At 35.6% G+C, this 15,556-nt stretch overlaps 1 protein-coding gene across 1 annotated transcript in view; it reads right to left on the reverse strand.

The window, feature by feature from the left end:
* The window catches only part of LOC121383316 (treslin-like), a 33,155-nt gene that overhangs the window by 9,794 nt on the left and 7,805 nt on the right, over positions 1–15,556 (reverse strand). The window contains exons 4-14 of the mRNA XM_041513270.1: positions 14,525–14,635; positions 13,986–14,145; positions 13,209–13,319; positions 11,351–11,673; positions 10,312–10,433; positions 7,421–7,639; positions 6,406–6,554; positions 5,525–5,634; positions 4,174–4,261; positions 1,290–1,372; positions 404–628 (exon numbers count right to left, since the gene is read on the reverse strand). Coding sequence (XP_041369204.1) covers positions 404–628; positions 1,290–1,372; positions 4,174–4,261; positions 5,525–5,634; positions 6,406–6,554; positions 7,421–7,639; positions 10,312–10,433; positions 11,351–11,673; positions 13,209–13,319; positions 13,986–14,145; positions 14,525–14,635 — 1,701 coding nt within the window. The remainder of the gene's footprint in view (positions 1–403; positions 629–1,289; positions 1,373–4,173; positions 4,262–5,524; positions 5,635–6,405; positions 6,555–7,420; positions 7,640–10,311; positions 10,434–11,350; positions 11,674–13,208; positions 13,320–13,985; positions 14,146–14,524; positions 14,636–15,556) is intronic.

Genomic DNA, 15,556 nt, shown 5'->3' on the forward strand with positions numbered 1-15,556 from the left:
CTGTTATTTCTTTTACGTTCATCTGGGTACGACCAGAAAAAAATCATCCGCAAACTTAAGGGAGAAAGGCTTCGCTGATTCACACAGCTTGCGGATGATTTTTTTTGTCCATACCTCAATGAATGTGAAAGAAATAACAGACAATCCTTAATTAAAATATAAAATTAAGCTTTCATGTTGATGCAAATTTTTCTTTAGGTAATTAATGCTTACTGAGATGTGTCCCAAAAACATTACATCCAAGAAAAATTTGTTTGGCCAGTTGTTTTCTTACAATACAAGGTTGAAAACACGCACATTCAAAATGACAAATTTCACTTTGGAAACTTGGTTAGACTTCAGAAAGTTAGATGCAAAAGCTATATCTGGCACATGTCTGATATTAAACCTATTAGGATAGTACCTGAGATTTCTGGAAGACTGTGACTGCAGAATGTCAGACTTGTCGGATACTGGTTGAGACACAGACAACACAGCATCATCTGCGAGACTGCTGGCACCAGACTGATTGAGAACGGACAGGTTTAAACTGGATTCTGGTGAACCGAAACCTGCCAGTATGTCAGGCAGCGGCTGCATCAGCTCATCATAGATGCTCACTAGCAGCTTTGGCAGTGTAGACCTGTAGCTGAAACGTAAATCAAATCAAACAACTTTATATTGTGCCAGAAAATATGACATGAATGTCAAGGATGTCACAGTGTTTAATACTTTGTCACACCAGCCACAAGGATGTGTGCAAGAAATTATGCCAGGGTAGGGTGGTGGTGTCTAGAGCACAATTTCAAGGGGGTTCGAATCATGCTCACCCAAAAAATATTTTTTTAAAAAGAAGAAAATTTGCTTTGAGCAGGAGGGTGTTTCGACATTCTCCCCACCCCGTCTCTTTATGGAGAGTTTATGGAAATAAAAAGGAATAAACCTAAATCCAAACTGGATATATTACTATTATATAAGGGTCCCCTGTAGGTAAGAGATCTCATTCATGTTGCACAAGTCCACTACATTCATTCGTTGGAATTTTCCACCATTTGTGCATCCCAGGGATCGAAAATACTAACAAAACAACAAAAAGTGACTCTAATAATTAAAGTGGCTAAAATACCATTCTTTTAAATAATGTTTTCATAAATAAGTCATAATTCTGAGTTGATAAAAGGCGGTTTTGCCGACTGCCGCTGCATATTTCAAGGGCTGCAATTGCTCTTTGTGAACATCATATTGTACTATCTGGTAGTGCTGATGTCACAAAAGCTTGATAAGCCTGAACATTTTCAGTGTCTAGTTACCTTGTAAGAAGATCTTTGTTGAGAAAAGCAGGAACAAATCCAGAATCTGTTATAAATGACAACGACCGGAGCAAAGCCACGACCTAGATGTAAAGATAACAAAAACTTATTTACATAAAAGGATAATATGTCAAACTTAATATTAAAAATTACAAGTTTTTAAAAAGAAAGAAAGAAATGTTTTATTTAAGGACACACTCAACACATTTTATTTATGGTTATATGGCATCAGACATATGGTTAAGGACCACACAGATATTGAGAGGAAACCCGCTGTCGCAGCAAGGGATCTTTTATATGCACCATCCCACGGACAGGGTAGTACATATCACGGCCTTTGATATACCAGTCGTGGTGCACTGGCTGGAGTGAGAAATAGCCCAATGGGCTCACCAACAGGGATCGATCCCAGACAGACCTCGCATCCAGCGAGCGCTTTACCACTGACCTACGTCGTAATCGATTACAATGATAATGTAATCATAATCAGCGATTACTTTCATGATTACTCATAATTTGCCAAACCCATTAGGTATGTTTAGCATTAATTGCAGCACTGTCAATCAGTGTAGACAATATAACTGATATCCCATTGTCTTCTATTCTAATAGTAGAACTGTCCGTATATACTGATTAACCCAATTGAAATTTAGTATCAGTATTGTATTTTATAAGAAATAAATTGTTTTACTTTCTAACCTTTGTATATATTCATATATTTATATTCTATGATTTATGTACAGCATGTGACACAATGTTAAAACAACTTGTCTTCTTCTACTACTATCATATGCCTGTGAAACAGGGAATCAATTATGACTGGATTATCAAATGAATGAAACCCAGGGGGATGAAGGAAGGAAATGTTTTATTTAAAGACGCACTCAACACATTTTATTTATGGTTATGTAGTGTCAGACATATGGTTAAGGACCATGCAGATAATGAGAGAGGAAAACCGCTGTCACCACTTCATGGGCTACTCTTTTCGATTAGCAGCATGGGATCTTTTATATGCACCATCCCACAGACAGGATAGTACATACCACGGCCTTTGTTACACCAATTGTGGAGCACTGGCTGGAACGAGAAATAGCCAAATGGGTCCACCGACGGGGATCAATCCTAGACAGACCGCGCATGGGCTACGTCCCACCCACCCCAGGGGGATGAAGTCACACATTCATATAATAGCATCCATCTCATTTACTTTTGCTATAAAAGCACCTGAATGAATAGTGTTCTATTTGGCAATAAACAGAAGGGCGTTAGCTGCGCCTTGCCCTAGTTTTGTGCCGTCTTGCTGTTTGTTGCCATCATTAATAATGCATTACCCTGATTATCGTCACCCTGCCATAATTCTTTGCCACACAAAAAATAGTAATACACAAAAAAATAGTAATATAATAATAAAAAATTAAAATCTTGCTTTCCTCTCAAAGCGTGTACAGTGTTATCACTCCTCTGAATTCTCAACTAGGAAATACTTGACAATACATATTCCATCACAGGTGTGAAAGTCCACCAACGGTACAGTGACACGATTTCTTTACTTTTCTTAGTCATTATAACTGCAGACGAGCAGGCAGTCAGTCGTATCAAACTTGATTCCACAGACAGTTATCCCCACACTGTCACAGATACAGACACAAATCACGTAACTAAACACACATTTGAAAGTAGCTGTTTAATATTGTTCTTAAAATTGAGTAATTTAATAAATGCATAACTGCAAAAACTTGTTAATAAAATCGATCTCAAACTTGAATAGCAGTAATTTTTAGAGTGTCAAAAGTTATATGCAATCAGCAACTTGAGCAAATATATATAGATATCAGTTTTATTTATTTATTTTTTATTTATAAATTATTTTAATTTTAATTTTAATTTTCATTTGTGGATGATATTAAATGGTATAAATAATACAAACAATACAAAACAAAAAATAATAGTGATCAGACACATAATTATTAATTATGGCTTAGTTCAATATTATTATTTTTTTTTATTATATAAAATTATACATGTAGTTATGGATGTACCTTTTTGTCAATGATCCAAATATAAGAATAATAAATCTGGTTTTGGAAACTGATCCCCCACAACACGAATATTTGTTAAAAAAATGGTTAGTAAATTAAAAAGAATCATTAATAATAATAATTTGTCCTGTGTACACATATTCATAAATTTCCAAAATGATTTAATAAATAATCCAAAATAATTCATTGTCTTTCAATGAATGAAATTAGTATGGTTGTGAAATTTCATGTTGACAACTTTATTTCACTATGAGTGCATATTTGATGAAATGTAATTGTGCTTGTAATAATGATTACTGGACAATGTAATCACAATCGTAATTGATTACTTTCAATTTTCTTGTAATCGTAATCATCACATTCTTAAGTAATCGTAATCATAATTGATTATTTTTGTCAAGCAATCGCCCCATCTCTGCACCAAACTATTGTTTTGTGCTTTCTTGCATTTCCTTAAGGCGATATCTAACTCAGTCGGTAAAGTGTTTGCCCGGGGTTCTTGAGTTGTAAAATTGAACTCCTCCATAGAAGCTATTCTTTGTACATGCTGCCCTGCCTGTGGGGAAAGTGCATACAAAATACCAATTGCTACTTATGGAAAAATTTAGCACGTCAGAATATGTGAGAATGACCTAATATTTGACATCCAGTAGTCCATTATTTATTAATCAATGTTGTTACACCAAAGTTTTAACCTTCTCATATATGATGACACCATGGTACCCAAACACTGAACATGTTATCAGATTTATTTCCCTAGCGAAAGATCACGAAACTCTTGCCCTGCATCTAATCAATCCATGTGAGTCACACATACAGACACTGAACATGACTGAAAATACCTCTTCCACAACCTGCTCAGTGCGGTTACTGTCTGTGTCTAACACTGCACACTCTAACTCAAGGCGGAGCAGGATTTGCAGCTGAAACCTGCCAAAATGAAAACAAGAAGTTATTAAGAATTCTGCAAGTAAAAACAAAAATATAAATTCTAATTCAATTTGCCTAATCAAATGCATTTGCAACATTAAAATGTGCTGAGCTGTCACTAACCAAATATTCCTGTGCACTCCTATTGTCTCAGCCATCAACCCCTGCTAGTGCCCATGGCATTCGGCAATGGAGTGGAGTTTTTAAGTCTCTACAGCACTTTCTTGTCTTGGACTATATTCAGTTTTTTGAGGGGTTGGCCATTTAATTGTGTGAATATGTAATTGTATCCAATATTATATTTTAATGGCAAAGGGAAGCTTTTTCACTGTTCCTTATTAAAATAAATGAATTATGTTCATGCTATTTTGCTCCTTGATGGGCTACTCAAAAAGCTGCGTCAATAAATGTTCTTTATATATACATTTTAAAACATTTTAATAAATGATGTCAACACCATAACTGTTTGTTAACAGCGTAACAACTTTTTATAAAGAATTACTATCCCACTGAACCATAGTATTCAGAAATGTCATATTTGTAAGAATATGCACTATAAGAATTGCATGAATTCATAGTTTGGACCACTGGAATTATTCAACAAAATATCCCCTAAGACAACACTGTTCAGCACAAACGAGAGACGAAGTCAAGAAAGACGACAGAAAACCTCAACAAAATTTCACTTTCACCTATTACGTATCAGGGGCATTCTTTGTAACTCAAATGAAAATGTTTTGTAGAATTTTAGTTCACGGTCTTTTAAATATATATACATCAATCATTTTAACAATTTTCGATGACTGACCAACCATCTGATACGGTGTTGACCAACTATCAGACCCTGTTCTGGAAAAAGTTGATCAAAATAATAAAATCTTACGTAAAGATCGCTGCTTGAACTTGAAACATATTCACCTGACCCCAGAGATAAGACATGACTATAAATCATCATACTATAAAAACAATATTTTTATAAAGGTACGACATACAATGTAACTGTGCAAAATGACACAATGTGGGAGAATGGTCCACATGATCTGTCCATCTCCGAGAAGGAAGGAAATGTTTTATTTATAATGACGCACTCAACACATTTAATTACGGTTATATGGCGTCAAACATGGTTAAGGACCACACATATATTGAGAGAGGAAACCCGCTGTTGCCACTTCATGGGCTACTCGTTTCGATTAGCAGCAAGGGATCTTTTATATGCACCATCCCAGAGAGGATGTTTAATGAATACATCATACCACTTACTCTGTGATTTTGTTATTCTTGTCTCCACTGGACATGTTCTCTTTATACTTGTTCCGCAGTATTGCAGCTGATAGCAGAATGTATTTACCGAACAGATCCATCAAAGATTTCTGAAATCAATAATTATTATAGAAATAAACTAATATGTTCTCTCCATAATTTTTTGGACAATTACATGTACATGTATACCAATGAAAATTTTAAAATTGTTTCTTCAAGGTAATAAAACTTTTAACAGAATTTAAAGTCACTGGCCCTATTTCTTGATGTACATGGCTTTTCCGTTTCACATAAAATTATCTGGAGCTGCTACAAACTGCAGAGTAACTAGAGACATGTTGGATTTGACTAAAGTGATAATTTAAACATGATATTGTAATTAATGTGTAATTTAACAGTTGGCAAGCTGTAGGAGTTCAACACATCTTTCACAAATCGAGTCAGTGCCTTTATGGATTCAGTGTCTAAACATGTAAAAGGATAGGTGACAGCCAAATTAGCCAAGTGCTAAAAAATTTTTATAGTATATAGCATCTACATTTATTATAAAAATATGTTCAAGAAAATTCTCTTTACGACAATTTGTTCAGTGTGAGCACTGAAATCAGCCGAGGAGCTGTGTTAAAATATTCTTTTTAATACTGTGTTACAGGGCTAGTTCTGGGTTATCAGAACATTGCCAAACTAGCTCAAAAATGCAAAACCTATAGCTATTTAAAAAAAAAAAAAATCAATTATTGAACAAATTGTGTTTGCCAAATTTGCAATAGTTATCAAAATTTGCAATTGGCGAGTATGTCACATGGCAGATGTAGCCCTGTGTTAGATAAGGCATACAAGTTGCCAGTTGTGGTGATAAGACACTGTACGAGTTGTCCCACCTCTGGGTGTGCCGTGCTGTGGTGTTTCATGAAGTGCAGACTGACTGTGACTATTGTCTGAACACCGAACTCCAGACCGCCGCTACTCTCCACCAGCTTGTTGTACACGTCCTCAATGTACAGCCCGAGATCTCCCTCACTCGCAAACTCTGCACCACAAGACAAAAACAAGAAAAATATCTTTCTATTAATATGTATAAGTCTCAATCTACCCTGTTACCAAGTTCTAAATGAAGAGTTCAGGTGCAAAACGCGATATAAACCATTTTCTTTCTAGTTTTTAGTTAAAGCCATTATTGTATGTCAGTATGGGCTAATTGTAAGCCCGCTGATTTGCTGCAAAACGTGATTGATCCTTATGAAATTGTATTGGGTAAATCCCAGGTTTTTAAAAATCAAAATGCGATATACGCCAATTAAAAAAATAACTTTTACTGAAAATGAAAAAATGGATATATCGTGTTTTGCACCTAAACTCTTCAAATAGTCTTGACGTTGTAGTGGTATGTATTTGAAAGACACCCATACTAAATATGAAAGTCACTTATCAAGAGTTAAAGGTTGTTAGAAAAAAAAAAAAAATTAAATATAACCTGGCATACATTGAATACAAATCTGCAAATATATCACAAAGTACAACCCAGCATGTACCAGAATGATTTCTATAAACCTCAGGGGTCATACATGAATTTTAAGAAAATTTCAACCTCATTAAATGAAATGCTGACTACTGTTATTGTTACTGTAATTATAATTTCACACCATTCACAACCGTTAACCTTTGAAAGTTTTGATGTTAAGATAAAAGTGTGCATCATATACATTGTAAACAAATGTCATGTACAGGCAACCATGCAGTAGTCAGCCAATATGTTCTTATAAGAAAAACTATTAATAAACATCTCTTATATGCATTTTGTCTAAAAGATTCCCAATTTACATGGGTACATTCACGAAAGTTGAAAGAAATAAACTTTCAAATAGAGAACCAAGTAAAAAACAAACATATTCTTACCCATCTTTGGTACATCCAGCAGACATCTTGAGTTGTCTTTATCCGTGCCACTGCCATCAGTTTGGTTCAGTTTATCCTCTAATTTATTACCTTCTTTGACAACTGCTCTGCTTCGTTTTACCATCAGCTCGCCTCGAAACAGACCAGACTTTTGTTTACACAGACTCAACTTCTGCTGACCAACATCACTCGATGGAACAGGGACACTAGTTTTGGACTCTAATAAATAACAACAATTACATATAAGGTATCACCAGCAATACATATAATCTGAGTGCAGTGACATATTCATGTCAAGAGAAGTCGGAAATTGGTGTGGAATATAACTAGGTACTGATTTATCAAAATTGCTCCAAAGAAAACATTGTGCAAACATTTGTATTAAGGGGAAATGATACTATTTAGTCAAAATTTAAAAGTCATTACACATTCTTGAAATTTTCTAATATTATAAAGATATCCTTATATTGCTGGAATGTCCCAAAACATTATAGGTCACTGGACAAAATTTTGATTCACGGGCCATAAAGTGAATAGGTGTATGAATCACTATGATGTTTCCATTTTTCCATGTGCAGTTGAATTAATCATGTTTTATATCCATTAACCATATTTAATTTTAAACTTGTCTGTACTGCAAGAAAGAGAACATTAGTTGCATTGCTTAAAATGACATCCATCAGACACACAAGTACATATGTTCACTACTAAAACAGTTTTAAATACATTGGAAGTAAAGGAAAAAGTGACTTTAAAATATTTGTACTGACTATTTACTTTACAGTTGTATACAGGATCTAAAAGGCATTACACCTTTATCATTTTTGAACAGATAGTAATGCTGGGCGAGTAAATCAATATGAGATAATAAAAATGTACTGTCACCAATGAAACTTTTTTACTGTCAGAGCTTGAAGTACCCCATACATAGATAAAAAATTCACAATAAATCGTTTGAGCACTTTTGTTTTAAAAACAGCTTCATTGGAGTGATCAACAATGTTCTTAAAAACACAAACAGTACAAATAACATTATTTTCCATAAAAGATTCCATTGTGGATGTGGGTGCGGCTGGGGTTGGAATGGAGGATGGGTGGAGGGTGTTGGTCATTAATCCCACACATCTGTATGTACATGTACTGATACTACCTGTCAAACGTGACAAACTAGTCAAACAAATCACACTTAGATATGTGATATTTTATTGAATATGAAGCCAAAATGACAGTCCTGTGATTGCCATCCATTTTATGACTAGGCTAATATGAAAGTACACCACAGCCTTCTTAAATAATTTTTATAGAATTGTATTAAATATTCACAGAGCATCATCTCTTTTTGACAAAACTGTTTTCTTTTTCCTCTACATTGATACAAGTAAAAATAATATATGTTTTGAAAACTAAAAGCAGACTATAGCTATAGTCTATATAGACGGTATTTTGTTATGTCACTTTGTATATTTCAGCGATAGTATCATTTCCCCATAAGAGCTTAAGAATTGTTTTACGAACATTTCACAAAACGTTTGGACCTAGTGTTGTAGAAGTGTACTCGCACATCAATTTGTATGAGATTAATGACATGTTCCATTAACATACTGAAGAAACGTTTTCTCTTTTCATCAATACTTAACCTAACCTCGGACCTGTAGCACTTTTGCCCTAGTTCCATGGACTGGCCCAAACTTCGTAGTGCCAATCAAGTGGCTACAGTCTGTACTACCGGTAACATAATAACTACTTCATTCACCTTCACATTCTACAGTAGGAACAGGTGTAAAGGCCCAAAGGTCAGAGGTCGGGTTATGTACAAAAAGTTTGTTTTGCGAACGACACCACTGGATCACATTGATTAATTAATCATCGGCTATTGAATGTCAAACATTTGGTCATTCTGACTCGTAGTCAAGAGAGGAAAACAGCTACATTTTTCTTAATGCAGGGATCTTTTACATGCACTTTCCCAAAGACAGAAAAGCACACACCACGGCCTTTGACCAGTTGTGGTGCACTGGTTGGAACAAGAAAAAACCCAATCATTTGAATGGATCTACTGAGGTCGTTCGATCCTGTGATGCAAGCACCTTAGATGAGCGCTCAATCAACTGAGTATGAAAAGAAACATTCATATTATATAGACCTAATTCTATGACTCCATTTAGAACTTAAGGATTATATATTTTGAAAACAATAGCATCCCTATTTTTTTTTACTTCACATCATAAATAATCTTCATGTTTGCTTCATTTTGGGATTCTAACTTTGGAAGCCTCAACAAATACTGATTAACAAAGACTTGGTTGATATTTTCCATATTAAATAACACTCATGACGAATCCTCTATAATGATCTTTCTAACATTAACTCCACACCTAAAATTTTATGTTGATATATTTTTATTATCCGGCATAATACAACTTCAAAATGAAAAATACATGCGTGTGCTTATGAAGAACTATTAAGAGTAACAACTCTTGGAGTGCCAGTGTAAGGAATAAAATGGCGGAAACATAACCAGTGAAATGTTGCACGCAAAAGTGGGGCACGTCACAGATATTTTGCTCTATATTTGCTTTATAATAGTGTAAAAGTGTGTAAATATAAAAGTGTGCCCCCCCCCCCCCCCCCCCCCCCCCACCCCCCCCCCCCCCCCCCCCCACCCCCCCCCACCCCCCCCCCCCCCCCCCCCCCCCCCCCCCCCCCCCCCCCCCCCCCCCCCCCCCCCCCCCCCCCCCCCCCCCCCCCCACACCTTTTTGGCATCTTCCTACACCACTGCTGCCTAACAACTGGGTCAGTTTCATTAAGTATTGTGATATTGGTCGGTTTGCAAGCTACGTATCGGGTATAGTGCATCCTTACACTTGTAAATTAGGAGATGAATACAAACCTTCAACAGACACGGTCTTTGCTTTTTGGACAATAAATGGTCGGTTACATTTTCTGTACTGTTGCTGGATGTTTATCAAAATCTCTTTCTCAGGCAATGTGAGAAAATTTAGCTGATCTATGCTGAAAATAAAAATAAAACTGAGATGAAATTAATCATTATCTAATAATAAACGTGTACTTATTAAGTAAACGTGTGTTAATATCATTACACAATCGTTAGTCAGCCATTATTGTTCAATGTTTTATCAGAAATCCATGAGACTTTGCCAGCTGATTTTTGAAACAATAACTGACGAATGCATAATACATAAGCGTTACCTCCCATATGTTAATGCAAAGGTTGCAAATGATCTAATCAAAATAAAAATGTTTTTCACTAAACAAATAGCTTATCAAAGAGTATGTACCCTTCTTACAAAAATCATCAAGTATTCATCTAACTTCCATTTTATCTTTTCTACTTTACAAGGGCCTCAGACCTATAAATAATTGTAAATTTTTATAATAACTTAAGACAACAGAATGCAAGATATATGGTGCAACTGGCTGTAGGGAAAAATGTTTTTTTTAGAATGATATAAGTGCTCCAAGTTTACAAATGTTTCATGGAATGGAGTCTTGATGACATAGTCACGTATTGCCAAAGTGTCTCGGTTGAAATAGTTTCAATATCACACACATAACAACAACATGTTTACTGTACTATACTTCTTCTTCTTCTTCTTTGTTCGAATTTGTGAAAATTGTCTCATACAGATATTCTGATCTGAGTGATGAATTGGACAGTTGGCTGTACTATAAATGTTACGCAAGGAATATCGTCAATTACTTGTTACACTAATCAGAAGTACAAGACCTTCCAGATAGATAAACATTAAAAACGTTTCAAGATTTGTTCAAACCCTTTAATTAGAACAAGTCATTTACCTGGCTACTAGGATGTTGAAGTCAGTCCAAGAGAATGGGGGTAAATGCACTAAAACTAACAACAATCATTGACATGCAAGAAATTAACTAAGATGCAGTTACTGTCATACCTTGCAGTTAGTTTTTCAATAACAGAAACCAAGCCTTTGGTGCTGCCAGCTATGTGCCAGGGATTGAGAACTTGAGGGTCGTACCATGATTGCGAAACACAACCAGATTTCTTTCTACTGGACTCATGCAGGCTGCACTTGCTTTTGATGTGATCGAGATGCATCTCAATGTTCTTAGTTCTTTCCTTACTTTCCCTTACGTTGATTCTCTTCATGTCAGATACTCTAAAATCTTTCACACCAACAATAGGTTCTTTCATCTCTTCTGTGTCATCAGATGTTGGGCTGACATTATGAAATTTCCGAAACACAGCTTTTTCAACCTAATTTTCAACGAAAATAAAAACAGAAAATACTGTTAATAATATAACATACAGGAACAAGAATGATAAAACTTGATGATAACTTTAGAGTACATAGCAGGGCTGACTTGAAAATAAACATGTGGTAGTACAAGTATTAACCTCCAATAATGTTACAACAAGAATTCTAAGGAATTGAATGTTTTGCTGATTTCACTCAATGCAGGGTTTCTGCCATAGGGTAAAATGGGTATGGCGCCATACCCAAATATTTTTGCAGATTTTGTTTTTAAAGTTACAATTTTGACAAAATTAATTTACTCTTATCATTACTGTATGCTTTTCGTAACTCTAACCTTTCTGGGGGAGGCCCCACCCACCCACCCATACCCTGTTTACTGTGGTTGCATTCAATTCCATAGCGCCATACCCAAACATTTCTTTCCGGCAGAAACACTGCTCATTCATATAATTGCATCCATAGATGTTGATCTCAATGCATGTTAAAAACCATACAATTAATAAAACTTCAGAAACACTGAGATGAACATACGCAGGTGCAGTTATAGAGCAGATTTCACTCATCTAAACTTATAATTTGCCATATTTCCAGCAAACATAGTCACCAGCTACAATAGAAGAACATAAGCTGGTACCAGTATACCTTGTTTCATAACCAAATCACTTTATGATCAAACACACACAGATGATCTCCCTGGGGTGTTATGAAAACTATTGTTAATAAATCAAACCATGGTCCAAATATCAAAATTCGAATCAGAAAAAACAACTAAAATGAGCTTACAGATTTATCCAGGATTTTTCACTGGGCTGATTGGATTGAGATTATTAGCGCAATTTTAGTCATAATTGGGAATATTTTCGGACTAATGAATTTATGCATCTGTAATATTAAAGAATATAATTAATTTACTTTGTTATTAATAATTTATCACATTTGCAATTTATAGTCTGGAAAATGGCAATTACATTTTGCAGGGGCCAGTGATCGGTACTATACAAGGCCTGGATAAATCCATGGTAAAAGGGTATGTAGTCTGCACCAGTGTTTCTGCCAGAAATAAATTTTTCGGTATGGCATTATGGAACTGAATGCAACCACAGTCAACAGAGGATATCGGGGGTCTCCCCTAGAAACAAAATGGGTTAAGCTTAGGATTAGGGTTAAAAAATTCATACAGTAATGGTAACAGTAATTAATTTTGTTAAATGTTAACTTTAAAAAAACCAATTCTGCAAATATATTTGGGTATGGCGCCATACCCGTTTTACCCTCAGGCAGAAACCCTGTGCAGCACTGATGAAAGAAATGAGCAAGCTAAATGACAACTCTGCTTGAATATTGTTTTCACTCCTAGATGAGTGCCTGAACAAGGTGGACCCTGTCTGCACTGCCAGAATTATTTGTTAAGTTTCAATCATTCTATTATACTATCTTGTAGAATTAATGCATTACAGTAAAACTGTCCATGACCAATATTTCAGTCAACCAGGTGAATGTTAATTTACATGTAGATTACTGGTGTATTTCTTACCTCCAAACTTGATCCAATAGAAAGGAAGGAAATACATGCTGAGTCAAGTGTATGCAGGTCCAGTATTGCCAAACTGGGCAACACATAATCAGCTTCTTGAACTTGCAAAACCTTTTTTTTTTTTAAAGAGAGAGAGAGAAAAAAGACATTAGATAGTTATTTCAATTTTTTGGACAGAATTTATGTTGTGTTCTCTATGGGATAGAACAATTTCTAAATAAAGGTTTCTGTTTTTAACTGTTTTTCTTCTGATGTTAGGTTAATAGTATACCATCTGGCATAAAGAGGACAAACAAAATTAATGAATCTAGATGTAGACAGTGCCATGTTGCTTTCTCAAGGAATTGGTTTAATGTACATATTAAAGTAAATATTAAGTATCTTTCACAAACGTATTCTCTGAGGAAGGAAGGTAGGAAATGTTTTATTTAACGACGCACTCAACACATTTTATTTACGGTTATATGGCATCGGACATATGGTTAAGGACTACAGATACTGAGAGATGAAACCCGCTGTCACCACTTCATGGGCTACTCTTTTTCGATAAGCAGCAAGGGATCTTTTATATGCACCATCCCAGAGAGGATAGTACATACCACAACCTTTGTTACACCAGTTGTGGAACACTTGCTGGAACAAGAAATAGCTCAATGGGTCCACCGACGGAGATCGATCTTAGACCGACTGCATATCAAGTGAATGCTTTACCACTGGGCTACAATCCCACCCCTATTATCTGAGAGACGAGTTAATATGAGTTAATATAACACATACCAAAATCTGTTGACAGTTTGACATTTCCAGCAGCAAGTCACACAACGTGACTGATTGGGACAACGGTGGTGTCTGTGCATCATACACAATGTATGATCTACTGGGCTGCACTAGCCATGACAGTGCTGTGGTCTTCTCAACACTTGCTATCACCGAAAATCTGAAACACAAAACAATGGTTAGAATCACTCAATGCCAGATGCACACAGATACATCACTGCATGTCTAACATAATATGTTAAAGATACATTATCATAGATGCAAGTGCAAGAATATTAAGCTGTTTCAAATTGATTTCTGATAACTACAACTTAATCGATCCAAATATATATATATATATATATATCCCTGACAAAAATTTGGTTTTACAATGCCTAATTACTACATTTAATTATCACAATGCACCTGTGTTATTACACTTCTTACTGTTAATGACTAAACCTCATGTTCATAAGAATGATTTCATTGTGGATATTTAAGTTAATAGTAACTGTAAGATGTGTATTAAAAGTCTACATAAGACCTGTCTGAATTCTAACCTTGGATTTTGCAGCCGGCTGTTGATGCTCCTATCATTACAGGAGCTGGAAGGAGCTGTTGCCAAAGTAGTTGGAAAGACATCATTTGAGGTGTCACCGGTTTCTTCATGCCTGTAATCACATGAACACAGGAAAGTAAATAGCAATTGACAAAAACAGCTGATTTGTTTTAAAATTAAAATGTAAATGAAGTTCACATGACATTGCAGGGAACTCTTTTTTTTTCAAAGTTTTAATTAGTGACAGTTACTTATCAATCTGAAAAGTGAAAAAGGAAGGAAAATGGTTTATTTAACGACGCACTCAACACATTTTATTTACGGTTATATGGCGTCGGACATATGGTTAAGGACCACACAGATATTGAGGGAGGAAACCCGCTGTTGCCACTTCATGGGCTACTCTTTTCGATTAGTAGCAAGGGATCTTTTATATGCACCATCCCATAGATAGGATAGCACATACCACATCCTTTGATGTATCAGTCATGGTTGTCTGGCTGGAGCGAGAAATAGCTCAATGGGCCCGACGGCGATCGATCCCAAACTGACTGCGCATCAAGCGAGAGCTTTACCACTGGGCTACGTCCTACCCCTATCTGAAAAGTGATTAGCAACTACTATTTAATATTTTAGAACTGTGCAGTAAGCTGTAAGACTTGCACAGAGAATGGCAATGTGATCTTGAACAAAATGTTCTCAGCATAGCCAAAGAACACTGAAGATTTTGTATAAACTATACTGTATACAGATACATCAATTTGACCACATATTAACATGAATTGGTAAAAATAACCTAGAGTTAAAATTTAAACATGACACTACATGACTGTAGGAATGGTTAAAGAATTTGTGTCATGTAGAATCTCTAAAATGCCAATTAGTGAACAATGACCATGACAAGTTCTATTGTTTCTCTCTAGATCGGCTTTCATCCAAACTTGCTTTATATCTAGTATTTTACTTTGTCCCCTGTTGGTGGGCTCATTGGGTTATTTCTCGTTCCAGCCAGTGCAAAGGCCATGGTATGTAC

This window comes from Gigantopelta aegis, chromosome 2 (genome assembly GCF_016097555.1).
Source record: "Gigantopelta aegis isolate Gae_Host chromosome 2, Gae_host_genome, whole genome shotgun sequence".
Lineage (NCBI taxonomy): Eukaryota > Metazoa > Mollusca > Gastropoda > Neomphalida > Peltospiridae > Gigantopelta > Gigantopelta aegis.